The sequence below is a fragment of the Erinaceus europaeus genome, chromosome 5, assembly GCF_950295315.1.
Source record: "Erinaceus europaeus chromosome 5, mEriEur2.1, whole genome shotgun sequence".
In the NCBI taxonomy this organism is placed as follows: domain Eukaryota; kingdom Metazoa; phylum Chordata; class Mammalia; order Eulipotyphla; family Erinaceidae; genus Erinaceus; species Erinaceus europaeus.
This window is the reverse complement of record NC_080166.1, coordinates 72,705,612-72,727,453: the sequence shown is the minus strand read 5'-3', so window position 1 is coordinate 72,727,453 and position 21,842 is coordinate 72,705,612. Positions and strand designations below refer to the sequence as shown.

General features: G+C 38.8%; 1 protein-coding gene across 4 annotated transcripts in view; it reads left to right on the top strand.

Moving 5' to 3' along the window:
* Nucleotides 1–21,842, top strand: part of TDRD3 (tudor domain containing 3) — a 133,419-nt gene that overhangs the window by 44,704 nt on the left and 66,873 nt on the right. For all 4 annotated transcript variants that reach the window (XM_060191421.1, XM_060191422.1, XM_060191424.1 and 1 more), the window contains one exon: nucleotides 14,248–14,408. In XM_060191421.1, the coding sequence (XP_060047404.1) occupies nucleotides 14,248–14,408 (161 nt within the window). The remainder of the gene's footprint in view (nucleotides 1–14,247; nucleotides 14,409–21,842) is intronic.

The following is a 21,842-nucleotide window of genomic DNA, read 5'->3' as shown; positions in this document are numbered from 1 at the left end:
TCCAGCCTTTAAGTCCATGATTGGTCAACAATTTGTTTAGCTTTGTATGTTAACTCTCTTTTTAGCCACCAGGTTCCAGATGTTAGCATGATGCCAACCAGACTTCCCTGGACAGACAACCCCACCAATGTGTCCTGTAGCTTCGATTCCCCAGAATCCCACCCTACTAGGGAAAGAGAGAGGCAGACTGGGAGTATGGATCGACCTGTCAGCACCTATATTCAGTGGGGAAGCAATTAGAGAAGCCAGACCTTCCATCTTCTGCATCCCACAATGATCTTGGGTCCATACTCCCAGAGGGTTAAAGAATGGGAAAGCTATCAAGGGAGGGGATGGGATACAGAGTTCTGGTGGTGGGAATTGTGTGGAGTTGTACCCCTCTTATCCTATGGTTTTGCCAGTGTTTCCTTTTTATATATAAAATTTTAAAAAATAAAGAAAAAACAAAAAAAAAATGTTTCAGCAATACCAACAAAAGCCACAAGATGGCTTCACTGCCTTAAAATTCAGCATGAATGTTCTCTTACTCAGATGACTTAAGAATTAGGTATCTTGAAAAGAAAAATATTTGAAAAAGTTTTCACTTAAAGTGTAACATACTTCACATAAAGTTCATCTGTGCCAAATAATATAATTCACTGGTCTTTTTTTTAGTGAATTATTAAACAGGTACTTTTATTTCTCAGAAAAATGCATTATTTGAAACTGATTTTACTTTACTTTAGTTGCAAGTACTTATTGTACTCATTAGTAGATCTGTTAATTTATAAATAACTGAAGGTGACAATACATAATAGAGAAATACTCTCTAAGAACTGGCAACAGCTTGTTCCTGGTGGTGACTATGTTAATTTTGGTTCTAGAGTTTAGAAAGCCAGAGAGGTAAAGGATAGAGCTGTGGAAATAGGGAGTTGGGCGGTAGCGCAGTGGGTTAAATGCATGTGGTGCGAAGCACAAGGACGGGCAGTAAGGATCCCAGTTTGAGCCACCAGCTCCCTGCATGCAGGGGAGTTGCTTCACAGGCCTTGAGGCAGGTCTGCAGGTGTCTGTCTCTCCCCCTCTCTGTCTTCCCTTCCTCTCTCCATTTCTCTCTGTCTTATCTAACAACGACAGCATCAATGACAGCAACAATAATAACTACAATAACAATAAAAACAAGGGCAACAAGAGGAAAAAATATATAAAATAATAATAGTAAATTAAAAAAAAGAACTGGTGCTCAACAAATTGTTTGGCTTCATATGTTAACTCTCTTTTCAATCACCAGGTTCCAGATGCCACCAGGATGCTGCCACCAATGTGTCCTGGAGCTCAGCTTCCCCAGAGACACACCTTACTAGGGAAAGAGAGAGGCAGACTGGGAGTATGGACCAACCAGTCAATGCCCATGTTCAGCGGGGAAGCAATTACAGAAGCCAGACCTTCTACCTTCTGCAACCCTCAACGACCCTGGGTCCATGCTCCCAGAGGGCTAGAGAATGGGAAAGCTATCATGGGAGGGGGTGGGTTATGGAGATTGGGTGGTGGGAATTGTGTGGAGTTGTACCCCTCCTACCTTATGTTTTTGTTCATTAATCCTTTCTTAAATAAAAAATTAAAAAAAAAAACTGGAAATAGGCAGTTGACGTCGTAGAAGAACCACTGCTTTTTATTTTTTAATTTTTTATTTATAAGAAAGAAACATTGACTAAACCATAGCATAAGAGGGTTACAACTTCACACAATTCCCAACACCAGAACTCTATATCCCATCCCATCCCCTGATAGCTTTCCTATTTTTTAACCCTCTGGGAGTATGGACCCAAGGTCATTGTGGGATGCAGAAGATTGAGGGTCTGGCTTCTGCAATTTCTTCCCCATTGAACATGGGCATTGACAGGTCGATTCATACTCCCAGCCTGCCTCTCTCTTTCCCTAGTTGGGAAGGGCTCTGGGGAAGTAGAGCTCCAGGACACATTGGTGGGGTTGTCTGTCCAGGGAAGTCTGGTTGGCATCATGCTAACATCTGGAACCTGGTGGCTGAAAAGAGAAAAAAAAAAAAAAAAGCCAAACAAATTGTTGAATAATTATGAACCTAAAGTCTGGAATAGTACAGATGAAGAGTTGGGGGCCCTCCATTTTGTAGATTGCTAGTAGGCATATTAGTTATATTTCAAAGGGCCTGTGACTATACTAATGTTTTTTTTTTTTTTTTGCCTGAGCCTGAAATCTGATATGCAGGTGGATCCTAATTATTGTCTGGGAAGGTGATGTCATGGCTGGGAAAAGGACCAGGAAGCTGGATCAGGGAAGAGAGTAGCTCCCAAATATGGGAAAGGGGTATAAATATTGTTGACTGTAAATCTCATTGGTTTGATGACCTGGGGCCCATATTCAGCTTAGGAGCCTATTTGACCTCTGCATCCCATGTATATCTGAGCTCACATTCTGTGGTCAAAAGTAGGAACCTTCCAAGCTGCCCCAATTTCAGGACCCATCTTCCTCTGGTGTAGCACAGAGTATGCTGTTCAGCCTCCCTTCAGAAGATGGAACATTCTCTACTATTGTTGATCCAAGTTGAGGCCAGGGTCCTATGGGGGGGGGCACAGAGGGGTCTATTATGTTGTTCCTGATAGGAATGACTGGTAACAATGGAGAGAGGGATTTATTCGAGTTCTAGGCCCATCATGTCTGTTTGGGAATCTTAGGACTCCCCGAATAGGGCCCCACTGATAGGTTGGCCTCATAGTGACTAAAGAGTCATTGTTTAAGTATGCCAGTCTCTTGCCCTTATTCAGCTTTTGCAGTCCTTGCTTTGATGAGCTTAGCTTTGGAGTGAGTGAGAGAACTGTAATAGGAAGTAGGTGTGGAGGGTATCTAAGTCTTCTATTTCATTATGAACTTTATACTGACTCACTACAGACTATTGTGTATTTTTGCTTTCAGGTATATATTTTGCCCTAATTTGTGGATACATGTGGACATATGCTCTATCTTATGGGACCTGGTCTATATCTAGGTTTTGGGATTTTGTTAGGAAGTGAACCACCTGGAATGGAATTAGAGAATACTGTGAAAGGAAAGGTCTCACCTGAGTAATGAGGATGAAGGGTTGGCATTCCATGCCTAACGTCTCTGGACATAGTCTGAAGTGAAGCATATCAAGGTGGTACTCATTACATTGATTAGGTTGGGTATGAATTGAGAGAAGCATGCAGGAAAGTGAGCCCCACCCTAGAGGTTCTAGGACTGGGGGAAATATAGGCTCTAAGGAGGATCCTGCTGTCTTAGGGTTTAAGAAGACAATAGATAGTTATTATTGTAATCACATTATTTGGCAATTGGGTTAACTTTTGAAAAACCCCTTTGTTAGGATTTGCTGTATCATATACAACATCACCATAATTTGTGTCCTTTGACATTATTTGTATATAGCTGTGCCACTGGTTGCTTCTGTTCTCCCTGGTCTAAGCTTTTAAGAGACTCAGTCTGTGATCTAAAATGTTTGAGACATTCAATCAATTTTTCCCCTCTCATATAAATTAAAGAGTGATTTATATGACTACAAATTGATAGAAGTGTCCATAAATACTATTCCCACCACCAAAAGACTGTGTTCCATTCCCCATACCCCTTATTCCCCCCACCACCACCCCATGAAGCTGAATATCCACCCTCACCCCAGGGTTTTTACTTTGGTGCCCTATTTCAGATTTAGTCAATTCCTGCTTTGAGTTTCCCTTTCTCTTGTTTTTTCTCAACTTCTGTTTATGAGTGGGACTATCCCATACTTATCTTTATCTTTCTGACTTAGCTCACTTAACATAATTCCTTCTAGCTCCATCCAAGATGGGCCAGAGAAGGTGGGTTCATTGTTCTTAATAGCTGCATAGTATTCCATTGTGTATATATGCCACAGCTTTCTCAGCTACTCATCTGTTGTTGGGCACCTGGGTTGCTTCCAGGTTTTAGCTATTATGAATTGTGCTGCTATGAACATAGGTCGACACATTTCTTTTTGTTGGGTATTATGGAGTCCTTGGAGTATATCCCTAGGAGAGGAATTACTGGGTCATATGGAAGGTCCATGTCTAACCTTGTGAGAGTTCTTCAGACTGCTTTCCACAAAGGCTGGGCCAGTTTACATTCCCATCAGCAGTGCAGAAAGGTTCCTTTATCCCCACAGCCTCTCCAGCATTTGTTGCTGCTGTCCTTTTTGATGTATGCCATTCTCGCAGGGGTGGGATGATATCTCAATGTTGCCTTTATTTGCACATCCCTGACAATCAGCGACCTGGAGCAATTTTTCATGTGTTTTTCAGTCTTTTGGATCTCTTCTGTAGTGAGTGTTCTCATATCCTCTGCCCATTTTTGGATGGGGTCATTTGCTTTTTTGTTGCTAAGTTTGCTGAGCTATTTGTGTCTTTTGGTTATTAGTCTCTTTTCTGATGTATGGCATGTGAGGATCTTCTCCCATTCTGTGAGGGGTCTCTTTGGGTGATGGTTTCTTTTGTGGTGCAGAAGCTTTTCAATTTGATGTAGAACCATTGGTTTGTTTCTGCTTTAGTCTTCTTTGCAACTGGGTTTGTTTCATCAAAGATGTCCTTGAGGTTTAGGTGGGAAAGTGTTTTCCTCTAAGTATTTGATTGTTTCAACCTAGTTTTCCCAGCACCATTTATTGAAGAGAGCTTCCTTCCTCCATTTAATACTTTGGGTCCCCTTGTCAAAGATTAGATGTCCATAGGTGTGGGGGTTTAGTTCTGGGCTTTCAGTTCTGTTCTACTGGTCTGTTTACCTATTTTTGTTCCAGTACCAGGCTGTTTTGATGATGATGGCCTTATAATATAGTTTGAGATCTGGGAGTGTGATGCCTCCATTTCTGTTTCTTTTCCTCAAGATTGTTTTGGGAACTCTAGGTGTTTTCTGGTTCCAGATAAATGACTGTAGTGTTTGTTCTATTCTCTTAAAGAAGCTTGTTGGAACTTTGATGGGTATCGCATTAAATTTGTATATGTCCCTGGTGAGAATATTCATTTTGATGATAATTTATTCTTCTGATCCATGAGCTTGGGATGTTTTTCTTGATGTCATTTTCTATTTCCTTGAACTCATAGTTTTCATTATATAAATCTTTCACTTCCTTGGTCAGCTTTATTAATAGGAATTTTATTGATATTGCTGCAACAGTGAATGGAAGTGATTTCTAGATGTTTTCTTCTTCAGATATGGTGTTTGCATGAAGAAATGCCACTGATTTTTGTACTTTGTTGGGGCTCTCACCAGATGCTGCTTGCAAGTCGCCATCTTGGCTCCGCCTGAACCATTGCTTTTGACGGGGATTTCCTGTTATTTTACTTTTATTTATTTATTTTAAATTTATTTTTTATTTAAGAAAGGATAAATTAACAAAACCATAGGGTATGAGGGGTACAACTCCACACAATTCCCACCACCCAAGCTCCATATCCTGATAGCTATCCCATTCTCTATCCCTCTGGGTGTATGGACCCAGGGTCTTTGTGAGTTGCAGAGGGTGGAAGGTCTGGCTTCTGTAATTGCTTCCCCGCTGGACATGAATGTTGACTGGTCGATCCATACTCCCAGTCTGCCTCTCTCTTTCCCTAGTAGGGTAGGTCTCTGGGGAAGCGGAGCTCCAGGATACATTGGTGGGGTCTTCAGTCCAGGAAAGCCGGGCCGGCATCCTGATGGCATCTGGAACCTGGTGGCTGAAAAGAGAGTTAACATACAATTTATTAAAAAAAAAATTTATTAATGATTTAATAATGATTGATAAGATTGCAGAATAAGAGGTGGTACAATTTCATAAAATTCTATATAGTTCCTACCACCAGAGTTCCATATCCCCTCCCCTCCATCAGAAGTTTCCCTATTATTTAGCCCACTGGGAATAGGACCAAATATCTTTATGGGTTGCAGAAGGTGGGGAGTCTGGCTTCTGTAATTGCTTCTGTGCTGAATGATCCATATCCCCAGCCTGTTTCTATCTTTCCCAAGTGAGGTAGGGCTCTGGGGAGATTAGGTTCCAGGACACATTAGTGAGGTCCTCTACCCAGGGAAGTCAGGTTGGTGTCATGGTAGCATCTGTAACTTAATGGTTATAAAGCATTAAGGTATAAGGCAGAACAAACTATTTATTAATCAGGAACCTAAAGGTAAAAGTATAGCAGATGAATTTGGGGTCTTCATGTTGGAAGATGCTAGGAATTCTGTTTTAGCTATATTCCAAGGGGCCCATCTACTTTATGACCTGGCAGTTCCTCACCTGGGAATATATCCAGGGGAAGTGAATGCATCTTTCCAAAGAGATCTTCATAAACCTATGTTTATAGCAACACAACATAGCTTCCAAGTATGTAATAGCCCATACTTGGAAGCATCTTAGATGCCCAACATCAGATGAATGACTAAGATAGATACGGTATATATACACAAAACACTGTTGAGCTGTTGTTACAAATGATGAAGACCTACAAATGATGAAGACCTACAAATGATGAAATCACCTCCTTCCCTTCTCTTGGGTGGAATGTGAGGGAATCATGATGAGATAAGCCAAAAAGAGAAAAATGAATACTGGATGATCTCAAAGTTGGAACTTAAGAAACAAGGACAGGGGAGTTGGGCAGTAGCACAATGGGTTAAGTGCATGTGGTGCAGAGCACAATGACCAGCGTAAGGATCCTGGTTCAAGCTTCTGGCTCCCCACCTACAGGGGAGTCGCTTCACAGGTGGTGAAGCAGGTCTGCAGGTGTCTATCTTTCTCTCCCCCTCTCTGTCTTCCATTCCTCTCTCCATTTCTCTCTGTCCTATCCAATAACAATGACATCAATAACAACCATAACTACAACAATAAAACAAGGGCAACAAAAGGGAATAAATAAATATTTAAAAAGGGAATAAATAAATAAATAAATGTTAAGAAAAAAAAAGGAACAAGGACAGAAAGAGAAAACACAGAGTGAAAACATGGTCTGGATTTGGTGTATTGCACCAAAGCCAAGGACTGTGGGGAAGGAGGGGAAGGGAAGGGGCTGGGGAACTTTGAGAAATTGGCTCATGGTGGACGAAAGTTCCTTAGATGAGAGTGAGAGTGTTTTTCAGATTCTACAGGGAGATGAGAGACTGGACCTATGTGTCAACAGCTATACTTTATATAATCCAGTAACCTTTCAATAAAGAAAAAAAATCAGAAAAATTTAGTGTATACTAAATAATACTTCATAGTGTATGAAGTATTATTTCTCTATAAAATTAAACAAAAGCTTTTGTATCACAGAAACTATGGAAAGTAAAACTTGGCAAATCATGATAAGTAGCAATACATGAAAATTATAGTACATATTTGATTACTGGAACATGAATTTTATTTCTGTTTTAGGGGAGTTTCCTGTCATCAGTTTTGGTGATGGATGAAGTGCCAGATGTATTTTCCTGAACCTTCTTTGTTGCCTGGCCATACATATTTACCTCTATTGTGCTGGTCTGGATTATATCCCCAGCATTTGGAGTAGTCATATCAACAAAACAAAACAAAACAAACAAACAAAAAAAAAAACAGCAAAGCTGCTGCAATATAGAGTTTGATTAAGTAAGATTAAGCTGGACGTGTGAGTGTTCTGCAGACAGCTTTCACAGGGAGAAGAGAAACTATATCCATGTGTCCACAACTGTACTGTCAATCATTAGCTTCCCTCTCCCCCCACCCCAATTAAATGATTTTTTAAAAAGATTGAGTTTCTAGGGTAAGAGCTGCAATAGCATTCTTGTAAGTATCCAGGGCCAGGGAAAGTGATGAAAGGAATAGTGCTAAATGATTGCAGTGTGCTGGATCCAGGTTGTTCCTGCTCATAAACTGTAAGAATCAGTGTTTTCTTCCCAATTTAAAGCTCAATGAGGTCTAGCTAATACTTAAAATTGGTCATGGAAATTAATAGATGCTATAAATTAGAACTTTTTCTTTCTCCCCATCCCAGGATTGTTTTACCAACACAACATTGTCATCAAAGTAGTCTCATGGTTTGATTTGAAGTGGTTTTTTTTTTGGTGTGTAGGTTACAGACCTTGCTCTTTAATTTGTATGACATTTAGTGAACTTAATTTCAAAAGATTATGTAAATTATTTTAACTACTTTAACTAAATATTTGGTATATACACACATATGTGTTTTGGAGCTTTGTAATAAAGTAAACACTTGTGAGAAACCTCAGCCTGAGGTAAGGAGTAGGACTTTGCAATACTCATAAACAGCTGTTGAGAACGAGAAACAGAAAGGGAATTTCAAAGCGGAATTTGACTGAGTTTGGGATATTGCATCAAAGTAAAAATCTCTGGGTGGAGGGCAAGGGTAGATTTACAGCTTCACTTTGGGGGGATGAGGGGAGGATACAGACCTTTGGGCATGGTGTTAATATACACTCATTAACAAAAATTAAAAAAAAATACTGGGAAGTATGGGGTAGTATTTTTTCAGCTTACGGAAATGCTTTTTCAATAAATCAAGTATAAATATTACTAATATTTTATTTATTTGTTTAAAAAATAAATTAATATCCACAGAAAGATCTTATTTTAATATTATAATAAAAGGTAGTCTTGTTCTTTCTGTAGACACAAAGTTACTTAGAGGCATGATTTATTTTAATTTTTTATTAGTGATTTAATAATTTAAAATATTATTTTTCAGTGGGTCATTGCTTTACAGTGCCACCAATGATAGATGAATACAATTTCATTATGAACGAGGACCTTAGTTCTCTTCCACATCTCCCCAGTCCTTCCCCAGAGTCTTTTGCTTTGATGCAATACACCATGCCCATTCTAGGTTTCATTTTGTGTTCTCCCTCCCTGACCCTATTTATTATGTCCTGCTCATAAATGAAATCTTTTAGTATGTTCTTCTCATTTTCGCTCATCTTACTTAACATAATGTCTTCTAATTCCATCCAAGATGACTCAAAGGAGACAGATGACCTCATCATTTTCAACAGCTGAGTAATATTCCATAATGTATATAGACTATAATTTTTTTTATTTAAGAAAGGATTAATTAACAAAAGCATAGGGTAGGAGGGGTACAACTCCACACAATTCCTACCACCCAATCTCCATATCCCACCCCCTCCCCTGACAGCTTTCCCATTCTCTATCCCTCTGGGAGCATGGACCCAGGGTCATTGTGGGTTGCAGAAGGTAGAAGGTCAGGCTTCTGTAACTGCTTCCCCGCTGAACATGGGCGTTGACTGGTCGGTCCATACTCCCAGTCTTCCTCTCTCTTTCCCTAGTAGGGTGTGTCTCTGGGGAAGCTGAGCTCCAGGACACATTGGTGGGGTCTTCAATCCAGGGAAGCCTGGCCAGCATCCTGATGGCATCTGGAACCTGGTGACTGAAAAGAGAGTTCACAAAGGAAGCCAAACAAATTGTTGAGCAATCATGGACCGACCCAAAGGTTGGAATAGTGGAGAGGAAGTGTTAGGGGGGTATTCACAGCAAACTCTAGTGTACTTCTGCTTTCAGGTATATATTTTGCAGTAGTTTATGGATACGTGTGAACATATGCTCTCTCTCACAGAAACTGGTGTATATCTAGGTTTTGGGACTTTGTTAGAAAGTGAACCACCTGGGATGGAATTAGAGTATACTATGAAAGGAAAGGTCTCACCCGAGTAATGAAGCTGAAGGGTTGTCATTCCACACGTGAAGTCTCTGGACACAGTCTGAAGTGAAGCATGTTGTGGTGGCAATCACTGCGTTGGTTTTAGGTTGTGATCGGCAGATGCAATATTATTTGATATGGATTGGGAGGGGCATACGGGAAAGTGGGCCCTATCCAAGGGTTCCAGGACTGGGGGAAGTAGGGACTCTATAGTGGAGATGTGAGGTTCCTGCTGTCTTAGGGTTCAAAAAGACAATCGATAGTTAATGTTATCATCACATTATTTGGTAATTGGGTTAACTTTGAAAAGTCCTTTTGTTAGGGTTTGCTGTACAGTACCCAGTATCTTGTATATAGCTGTGCTATTGGATGCTTCTAATCTACTTGGTCTAGGCTTTTGAGAGAGTCCGCATATCAAATACACAGCCTATATATTAAAAAGATTGAGTTTGTGTTTTGAAAAACTTTGAGACTTACAATTGATTTTCCCCCTCTCATATTAATTAACTAGTGATTTATATGTCTACATTTTGCTAGGAGTGTACATAAACACCATTCACACCACCAAAAGACTGTGCCCCATCCCTCCCACCCACTCCCACCCCCCACTGTCCCAGGAAGCTGCATGTCTACCCCTCACCACAGGGCTTTTACTTTGGTGCCCTACTTACAATTTGGTCAGGTCCTGCTTTTAGTTTCCCTTTCAGGTCTTCTTAGTCAACTTCTGTTGATGAGTGGGGTCATCCCATACTCATCTTTATCTTTCTGACTTAGCTCACTTAACATAATTCCTTCTAGCTCTGTCCAAGATGGGTCAGAGAGGGTGGGTTCATTGTTCTTGATAGCTGCATAGTATCCATTGTGTATATATACCACAGCTTTCTCAGCCACTCATCTGTTGTTGGGCACCTGGGTTGCTTCCAGGTTTTAGCTATTATGAATTGTGCTGCTATGAACATAGGAGTACACACCTCTTTTTGGTTGGGTGTTATGGAGTCCTTGGGGTATAACCCCAGGAGAGGAATTACTGGATCATATGGAAGGTCCATGTCTAGCCTTCTGAGAGTTTTCCAGACTGCTCTCCACAGAGGCTGTACCAATTTACATTCCCACCAGCAATGTAAAAGGGTTCCTCTGTCCCCACAGCCTCTCCAGCATTTGTTGCTGCTATCCTTTTTGATGTATGCCATTCTTACAGGAGTGAGGTGGTATCTCAGTGTTGTCTTAATTTGCATTTCTCTGACAATCAGTGACCAAGAGCAGTTTTTCCTATGTTTGTTAGCCTTTTGGATCTCCTCTGTAGTGAATGTTTTGTTCATATCCTCTGCCCATTTTTGGATGGGGTCATTTGCTTTTTTGGTGCTAAGTTTGCGGAGCTCTTTATATATTTTGGTGATGAGTTTCTTGTCTGATGTATGGCATGTGAAGATCTTCTCCCATTCTGTGAGGGGTCTCTTTGTTTGTTTAATAGTTTCTTTGGATGTGCAGAAGCTTTTCAATTTGATGTAGTCCCATTGGTTTGTTTCTGCTTTAGTCTTCCTTGCAATTGGGTTTGATTCATCAAAGATATCCTTGAGGTGTAGGTGGGAAACTGTTTTAGCAATGTTTTCCTCTAAGTATTTGATTGTTTCTGGTCTGACATCTAGGTCTTTGATCCATTTGGAGTTGATTTTTCTTTCTGGTGAGATAAAGTGGTTCAATTTCATTCTTCTGCATGTTACAACCCAGTTTTCCCAGCACCATTTATTGAAGAGAGCCTCCTTTTTCCATTTAATCCTTTGGGCCCCCTTATCAAAGATTAGATGTCCATAGGTGTGGGGATTTGTTTCTGGGCTTTCAGTTCTGTTCCACTGGTCTGTGTGCCTATTTTTGTTCCATTTACCATGCTGTTTTGATGATGATGGCTTTATAATATAGTTTAAGGTCTGGCAGTGTGATGCCTCCATTTCTGTTTCTTTTCTTCAGGATGGTTTTGGCAATTCTAGGTGTTTTCAGGTTCCAGATAAATGATTGTAGTGTTTGTTTTATTCTCTTAAAGAAGGTTGGTGGTGCTTCCAGGTTTTGGCTATTATGAATTCAGATGCTGTGAACATAGATTTACATACATCTCTTTGATAGGTTCTTTTGTTTCCTTTGGGTAAGTTCCTAGGAGAGAAATTGCTGGTTCATAGGGTATTTCTAGTGTTCTGAGAAATCTCCAGACTGTTTTTCACAAAGGTTGGACCAGTGTGTACTTCCACCAGCAGAAGTGGTTGCCCCCACATCCTCTTCAACATTTGTTGTACTGTCCTTTCTTGTTTTTTGCTTCCAGGGTTATTGCTGGGGCTTGGCACCTGTACCATGAATCCACTGCTCCTGGTGGCCACTCCCCCCACCTTGTTGCCCTTGTGTTGTGGTTAACTTGTTGTTGTTATTGATGTCGTTGTTGTTGGATAGGACAGAGAGAAATGGAGAGAGGAGGAGAAGACAGAGGGGGAGAGAAAGATAGACAGGTACAGACCTGCTTCACTGCCTGTGAATCGACCCCCTGCAGGTGAAGAGCCGGGGGCTCAAGCCAGGTCCTTGTGCTTCCCAGCAGGAGCGCTTAACCCGCTGTGCTGCTGCTGACCCCCTTGGCCTTTCTAATATATGACATTCTCACAGGTGTTAAGCAATATTTTATTATTGTCTTTATTTGCATTTTTCTGATGACTAGTGACTTTGAACACTTTTATATGTGTTTGTTGACCCTTTGGCTCTTCTTCAATGAAGTTTCTGTCCATGTCCTCACCCTACTTTCTAATGGGACTGTTTGTGTTTCAGTTTCAGGTTTATTGAGCTCTTTATGTATTTTGGTTATTGGTCCTTTATCTGATGTAATTTACAAGATTTTTTTTTAAGACTTTTAAAAAATTTTTTTATATTTATTTTATTTATTCCCTTTTGTTGCCCTTGTTGTTTTTTATTGTTGTAGTTATTGTTGTTGTCGTTGTTGGATAGGACAGAGAGAAATGGAGAGAGGGAGGGGAAGACAGAGAGGAGGAGAGAAAGATAGACACCTGCAGACCTGCTTCATCGCCTGTGAAGCGACTCCCCTGCAGGTGGGGAGCCGGGGTTCGAACCGGGATCCTTTTGCCGGTCCTTGTGCTTTGCGCCACCTGCGCTTAGCCTGCTGCACTACAGCCCGACTCCCAATTTACAAGATTTTAAGACTCACACCCATGATGTAGTTCTACACACTACACCCAGTACAAAAAGTAAAGCGTGATTTTTTTTTAATGTAGAAAGTATCCCTGTGTGTTAAATGTAGATTTCAGACATATAAGCAGATATACCTGTCATTTATCAACTATGTCATACACATATTATCACACAAACTTTTTTCTTTTTTAATTTTTTTTTTTAATATTTATTTTCTTTATTTATTCCCTTTTGTTGCCCTTGTTGTTTTATTGTTGTAGTTATTATTGTTGTTGTCGTTGTTGGATAGGACAGAGAGAAATGGAGAGAGGAGGGGAAGGCAGAGAGGAGGAGAGAAAGATAGACACCTGCAGACCTGCTTCACCGCCTGTGAAGCGACTCCCCTGCAGGTGGGGAGCCGGGGTTCGAACCGGGATCCTTATGCCGGTCCTTGTGCTTTGCGCCACCTGCGCTTAACCCGCTGCGCTACAGCCCGACTCCCCAAACTTTTTTCTTACTACTGAATTAGATCAAAAGTTTTACCTTTGTCTTAGAAATATGGACAGAGAGAACATTTTTTCTCATTACCAGCCAAAGCTTATAATACAGTATTCATTAAAATTTTTTTTAAATAGTAAATATAAAACATTTTTGAGGAGGTTTATGTTAAAATTTTATAGGATATTGTACATTTTATTTATATTGATAGATTTTTAAACTTGGCATTTTTAAACAAATAGTATTTCTTTCAACTGCTACGATGAAGTTTATGTACCTTAAGGATTTAACAAATTTTTAAGCTTCTGATTGTTTTTTAATTTACATGGGAGAAAGGGGATGCATATAAACTATTTAAAATATTTAAGACTATAAGAGCAAAAACTACTGATACACCTTTAATCCTGAAATATAACTTTTTCCCCCCTAGAGTTTTTTTTTTCAATATTACTTTCTGAATGTAAGTTTAAAAGTATTTTTAAAACGCTTTTACTTTTTATCTTTAACAAAAACCCTGATGAATATAATATAATATATAATGTTTCATTTTTCCCCTTGTCGTTTGAACTTTACCACTCCAAACCACCTCTATTTTATTTTAATTTAATTTAATTTAATTTAATTTTATTTTCTCCTTTCCTTCTCCACTTCCTCCTTCTTCTTGTTCTTCTCCCTCCTCCTCTTCAGATAGATAGAGAGTACAAGATACCACAGAACCAATATATCCTCCAATGCTGTCGGGGACTGGGAGAGGGATGGTGCTTGAAACAAAGCAGGTGCACTATCCAGGGGAGCTATCTTGCCAGCTCTAGCTTCAATTTTTTTTATCTTTTCTAATAGAAATAATTATAAATGATTAAAAATTCACTTGAAGCACTATAAATAAAAAACAAAATCTAGTCTGGAAAGTGATATTTATCCCTTTGTGTTTTCACAGCTTGAAGGTCCTTGTGTTTTGCAAATACAAAAAATTCGTAATGTTGCTGCACCAAAAGATAATGAAGAATCTCAGGCTGCACCAAGAATGCTACGCTTGCAGATGACTGATGGTCATATAAGTTGCACAGCAGTGGAATTTAACTATATGTCAAAAATAAGGTGATTGGCACTTTATTGTGTATATTTGCTGTAGTGTTTTACGATGCTATTTAAAGTGAATTTCTTTTTAAGAACTTTGGAAAAGAAGAAATCAGCCACTTATATTCCTGTTAAAACTTTTCAGAAGAATGTTGAGTTTATATTTCTACTTCTTTGTGAAAATTAGTATAAAGACTGTAGTTAGATGGTCACTCCTCACTAACTTAATACTTTAATACTTAATACTTAATCCTCAGTACTAACTTAATACTTTAAACATTTTTTAAGTTTATTTTTTGTTGCCCTTGTTGTTTTATTATTATTGTAGTTATTGATGTCATCATTGTTGGATAGGACAGAGGGAAATGGAGAGAGGAGGGGAAGACAGAGAGGGGGAGAGAAAGACACTTGCAGACCTGCTTTACCGCCTGTGAGGGGCTCGAACTGGGATCCTTAACCCCAGTGCTTGCGCTTGATGCCATGTGCACTTAACTCACTGCACTACCGCTGGACCCCAAAATTAATGCTTTTATGAGTGATTTACTGGTTTACAAAAGTATAAGATTTCAAGAGTATAATTTTACTCCATACCCCCCTGTTGGCTACCTTTAGTTCTGTCCATTTTGTCCTGAAGGATACAATATCATCTTCTTTCTTTTCTCTTCTTTTTCTTTTTTTTTTTCCCTTTATTTTTATTGCTACCACGGTTATCATTGGGGATCAACACTACAGATCCACTGCTCCTAGTGGCCATTTTTGTTTGTTTGTTTGTTTTTATTATATAGGACACAGAAATTGGGTGGGGGGTGAAAATGGGGGAAAGAAGATAGATGCCTGCAGACCTGCTTCACTGCTCATGAAGTGTCCTCCCTGCAGGTGGGGAATGGGGGCTCGGCCCAGGGCCCTTGCACTTGGTGATACGTGAACTTAACCGGATACACCACCTCCCAGTCCCACAATATCATCTTTTTAAATTGCAGAGTAGTATCTATCCAAGGAATATGTCCCATAACTTCTTTATCCATTTCTGTGTCTTTGGGCATTCAGACTGCTTCCATTCCTTGGCTATTGTGAATAATACAACTATGAGCATGGGGTGGGCTATTTCCCTTTGAATTAGCACTTTAATGACCTTTACAGTATATGCCTAGGAGTAATACTACTGAATCATAAGAAAATTTCCATTTTTATATACTATTTTCCATAGGAGTAGTGCCAGTTTGCATTTTCACCAACTGTGAAACAGATTTTCGTTTTCTCTACATCCTCAACATGACTTGTCACTTCCAGTTTATTTGCATAGAGAAATTTATATTATTTTTGTATTACTCTTAATTTCTCTGTATCATCAGTTGTAATTTCACCTCTCTTGTTTTTTTTAAATTTTAATTTATAAAATGGAAATATTGAAAAGACCATAGGATAAGAGGGGTACAATTCCACACAGTTCCTACCACCAGAGTTCTGTATCCCATCCCCTCCCTTGAAAGCTTTCCTATTCTTTATCCCTCTGGGTTTGGGTTCTCCATTTTGGGAAAAGCTAGTATATTTTAGGTGTATTCCAAGGGGTCCATGACTTTATTAGTTTTTGCCTGAGCCTGACATCTAATATATAGGTGACCTAAGTTATTGTCTGGGGAGATGGTATCATAGTTGGAAAAAGGACTAGAAAGCTAAATCATGGAGAGAGTAACTCCCAAATATGGGGCAAGTATATAGATATTAACTGTAAATTCCATTGATTTGATCTGGGGCCCATATTCAACACAGGAGCCTATGTAACCTCTGCATCCCTGTAGGTCTGAGCTCACATTCTGTGGTCACAGCTAGGAACATTCCAGGCTGCTCCAATTTCAGTACCCATCTTCCTCGAGTAGTAGGTAGAGTATGTTGTCCAACCTCCCTTCAGAGAAAGGAACATTCCTTGCCATTGTTGATCCACATTGAGGGCAAGGTCCTATGTGGGGGGGCCACAAAGGGTCCATTGTGTTGTTCCTGATGGACATGACCAGTGGCAGTGGTGAGAGGGATCTGTTAGAGGTCTAGGCCCATCATGTCTGTGTGGGAATCCCAGGACTCCCTGACTAGAGCCCCAGGTGGCCTGGTAGTGACTAAAGAGCCATCATTAAAGTATGCCGGGTTCTTGCCCTTATTCAGCTTTTGTAGTTCTTACTTTGTCTTAGCTTTGGAGTGATTGAGGGACATGTAATAGGAGGTAGGTGAGGAGGGTATCTAGGTCTAAGTAGAAACTATTTGATTAGGTATCTTATGGTATCTTTTTAGGTCTTTCAGCTTGCATTTATTGACTCACTGCAAACTACTGTGCACTTTTGCTTTATGGTATATATTTTCTTCTAACTTATGGACAAGACTTGTCAATTCTAATTTATTTACATAGAGAAATTAATATTATTTTTATATTACCCTTAATTTTTCTTTATCATGTCTTGTTTTATTCCTTTTTCTTTCTTTTTTTTTTTTCCTCCAGGGTTATCACTGGGGCTCTGTGCCTGCATTTATGAATCCACTGCTCCTGGAGGCCATTTTTCCTGTTTTTCGTTGCCTTTGTTGTTATTTTTATTTTCGTTATTATTGCTGGTGTTATTGTTGGTTAGGACAGAGAGAAGTCAAGAGAAGAGAGGAAGACAGAGAGGGGGAGAGGAAGACACCTGCAGACCTGCTCCACCACTTGCAAAGCACCCCCCTGTAGGTGGAGAGCCAGGGACTCAAACCAGGATCTTTGAGCCGGTCCTTGTGCTTCGTGCCATGTGCACTTAACCACTGTGCTACTGCTCAGCCCCCTGCTTTTTTTTTTTTATTGATATAATTAGATGGACATTGCTTTGTAATTCATTCAGTCCCTCTATCATTTTGTTGATAAATTCAAACCATTCACATTTACGGTTATTCATATATGTGGTTTACTGACAGCTATTTTGATTTTTGGTTTGAAGTTGTTTTACATTTTTACTGACCATTTCCATTATGCTATATTTTGACATTTTTGCTATTTTCAGATAGAAAAAATATTGTCATTTCTTTAGTGGCTCATCACTGAAGTAGTGTGCCCTCCAATGGTATGAGAACAAAAATTTACAGAACTATTTTTTTTTTTAACTGCTTTATCTGATAGGTCAGAGAGAAACTGAGAGGGGTGGGGAAGATAGAGAGGAGAGAAAAAAATGACACCTGCAGACCTGCTTCACCACTTGTGAAGTGTCCCCCTTGAAGGTGGGGAAGGGGTTTTGAACCTGGATCCTTATACATGGTATTGTTTGTGTTCAACCAGATCCACCACCACCTGGCTACCTACAGAATTATTCTTCTTACATGTGAACTTAGGAGACTATTTTCAAAATAACTTTGGCTAATTGTTATTTTAAAAGGGAGATAGATGAACTTAAGAGTTTATAAGGACTAATATTGGCTAAGTTGTCTGCAATGACTACTGCATTTCTCTGGGTTGATTTTACTATCTTACATCCTTCTCATCTCACCGTGTGTGTATTCGTGTGTATGTATTATTAATAACTGACAAGATTGTGAGATAATGAGTTTAATTCCGTATAGTTCCCACTACAATCTTTTTGTTGTTGTTGTGATTTAATAATCAATCATTATTGAGATTGTGGGATAACGGGGGTACAAATTCTTTACAATTCCTACCACCAAAGTTCCATATCCTTTCCCCTTCATTGGAAGATTCCCTATTCTTTTATCTCTCTGGGACTGTGGACCAAAGATCTTTATGGGGAGCAGAAGGTGGAAGGTCTGACTCCTGTAATTCCTTCTCTACTGGACATGGGTGTCCATATCCCCAGCCTGTTTCTGTCTTTCCTTAGTGGTGTAGTGAGCAGTTGGGGTTCTAGGACACATTGTTGAAGTAGTCTGCCCAGGAAAGTCAGGTTTATATCATAGTAGCATCTGCAACTTGGTGGCACTTCTCTGTACTTCTTTGTCCTCTTCAGTGCCCTTTTGCTAATTTATAGATGAGTTAGAATATTCCATTGTGGTTTCTCCCTGTCATTTCCTCTGTAGTTTCTTTACTACAGATCTGGAAATTCTACTCTCACTTGGAATTCCTAGGTTTGTTTGTTTGTTTGTTTTGTGGAGAATGGGCCAGGTGTTGTCCTCAAGCCATCATCTTGACTCCACCCTCCTTTTGTATTGTTTTAAATTGCAGTGAAAGAGTAACATCATCATGGGTATCAAAATAGGAATTAATTCAAAATAAGATATTGGAATAAAAGTGATAGTCCTAAAGTTGACAAAGTAAAAATAATTAGAATTTTAAATCCTATTTATTTATTTTTGTAGAACTAGAACTACAGTTTAATCTGGTGAGTAGAATTTTTTTTCCAGTTACCCTAAGTGAAATATTAGGTCTGTCTTCAAACAGTGCTAGCCTTTTCCTTTCAGCCTATAGAGATTTGGGGGGAAATACAATGATTTTACATTAAATGTTCTGTTATTTACTTTCCATTTGTTTATTTTTTATTTTGCTAATTTAATGTTTTTACATTTTTACTTTATTTTTTAACCAGTTCATAACAAAGTATTGCCCAAAATGGTTTAGAAGAAAACATATAGGTCTTCTGTAACACTAAATAGTGTTTGTTTGTTTGTTTTTGAAGTAAGGAATATGACAGCCTGATATCCTGGGTATTTACATTGTTAGTTATCCCTTCTTCTTCTTTTAGCGTCCCTAACCAGTGACTGCTATGAAGAAATCTGCTGAGTCCCAAGAAAAACATCAGTTCTTGGTGTACTTTTATTCAATTGCAGATGCTCTTAAAGTCTGTTGGAGATTTTTCTAGTTATACTACATTTATCACTTCAGAACTTTATACTTAATGGTTATTTAGGTGAGCCAGGACTCTTGATGACTATTTGTTCTGTCATTGACTTGAGTTTATTAGTGAAACTTGTCCTCAGAACATTTATTTTAACCAGGTAATGTCTTATACTACATGAGGTCATTGAGGCTTCAAAAATTGGCATGTTCTGTGACCTGGTTCTTGGTACAGTGAATAAAACCTTAGAGCCACAGGCATGAACTCCTGAGTTTGATCCCTAGTGGCACATGTGCCAGAGTGATGCTATTCTCTCTTTTTTTTCTCTTCGTGGATAAATAAATCAGTATATTAAAAAATAAAAACAAGTATATTCTGAGAGTATAGTCTGAAACAAGGCAACAAGAACCTATTATGTCTAAACCTACCTAGTATAATACAGAAGACTCAGCCCTCCCCCTCCCTCTCCACAACATACAAACAACATTGCCACAGTACTGACTGCTGGCTGAACAGCAGAAACCAGGCTTAACTAAAACACGGAAAAACAAATTCAACTATGGGAAAAATGTGTGTTTGAATTTAGAAAGCTTATTATGAAGGTAATTCATGACTCTATAACGTACGGACACAAATTCATGATCTCAGAGATCATTTCATAGAAGAGCTACAAAACACACAACAAAAACCTCAAACAGCTACAGGATGTGAGGGACCATTGGATGGAGTTAAGGCTTATATTAGAGGCATAGTAAGTAGAATATATCAAAGGAAATAACATCAGGTCTAGAAAATAAAATCACCACACTATTTGTGCAGAGTGATTGAAGAAGAAAACCATGAAAATGAAACAAAATCTGTGTAATAGCAGACTTTATCAGAAAAACTAACATGAGAGTTATTGGAATGCTTCAGGATGAAGAATAGGAGAGAGGAGCAGAACACATATTCAAAGAAATCATAGCAGGAATTTTCTATACCTAGGCAGCATTCCAAATATAGACATCTAAGAAGTTAAACGAACACTCAAATTCTTGAATCCCAAATGGCCACACCATGACACATCATGTAAAAGTATGAAGAAGCAAGGGCAGTAAAAAATATTGTAGGTGCTTAGGGGAAGGGGGGGATCTGATATACACAGAAGTAGAACTATCAGGCTTTTATCAAATTTCTCTACATAAACATCAAACATAAGCTCTATAAGGTCAGAAGGGAGTGGAATGACATATTCATAGTAATCACAAATAAGAGTTGCCAGCCAAAAATATTCTACCTTGTTAAATTATCCAAGTAGGAAGGAGAAATAAAAATCATCCCAAACAGACACACAGAAATTGAAGGAATTCATTACCACCAATCCTGCCTTGTAAGAATTATTGTCAAGAGTCCTACATGAAAAGATTCAAAGGAACTCCAACTCTAAATGAAATGATTTGTTGTAGAATAAAACCAGGAACACCAGCAACAGCAACAGTAGAAGCAAATACATAGGAAAAAGGAGGGCAGAATGGACAGTGTGGTAAGACCAGTGTGGGTGAATCAAAGGAAACCATTAAAGACCTAGATATTCAACCAGAAATTCTAAAATGCCAGTCTTTGCCTCACGTTGGTTTGAACCTAAAGTTATAGTGGTTGGGATGAGTCAGGAAGAGACGGAGGAATACTGGATGACCTTGCATGTATGTAGATCTTGGAAGACAAGAGTCAGAAAATATGAACACAGGATGGAACTTGGACTAAGGTTGATGTACTGCACCAAAGCAAGGGACTCTGGGAAAGGAATGGAAGAGAGGGGCTTGGTGGGATGGAGTGGTGAAGGAGGGGTTAGCGTCCTAGAGTAGTTTGCAGACAACTGTTATTGGAGGTAGGGAAATGTGCTCATGATAACTAAGCTGTATACCCCCCAATAAAATGCTAAAAACAAACAAAAAATACTCCATTTCTTCTTGTTAATAGCTGGTATCTTCAAAATAGATCAGACACACCAACATTTTCTATGATTTTACATTGCATATGTCAGCACATTATCAATTTCATTGTTTCTAAAATGTGAATATTGAAACCATATTAGCATAGTTTTCTAAAGAACCCTCTGTTTTATAGAACACTCTTGACTCCTACTTGGAGTGTTTTGTCTCTTATGTATGAAGAGATTAAATGGGGCTTGGTAGATGTGCTTTTACTTTAGATTAAACCTGTGTCACGAAACAGATTTTTTTATGTTGTTCCCTTTAACAAAAGATTAAGAATCTCACCTCTGCCTTTATTTATTTATTTATTTATTTATTTATTTTTTAAAGAAAGAGTTAGGTGTAGTTTTCCCTAAATTACTATTGTCCTTTTATAGAAAAGTACCTTTACAACTAGCATGTTTTTATAATAAATAACTTTCATTTGATCTTTAAGTGATTAACAAAAAAAAAACCATTATTTTATGTGATTTTTTTTTCACATGGAAACTGAAGTGCCTTTCATTGTCATTAAAATATAAACATAATACTAGTTTTACACCTAAACAAAATAATAGTCTTACAGTAAGTCCTGATTTTCTGACTTCCTCCCTGGTCATCTCTTCACACTTTATAACCAGCCTCCTCAAGGCTATCTTTCATAGTGAATTTTGAGAACTTGACTAGATGATTATTATATTGATTTCCAG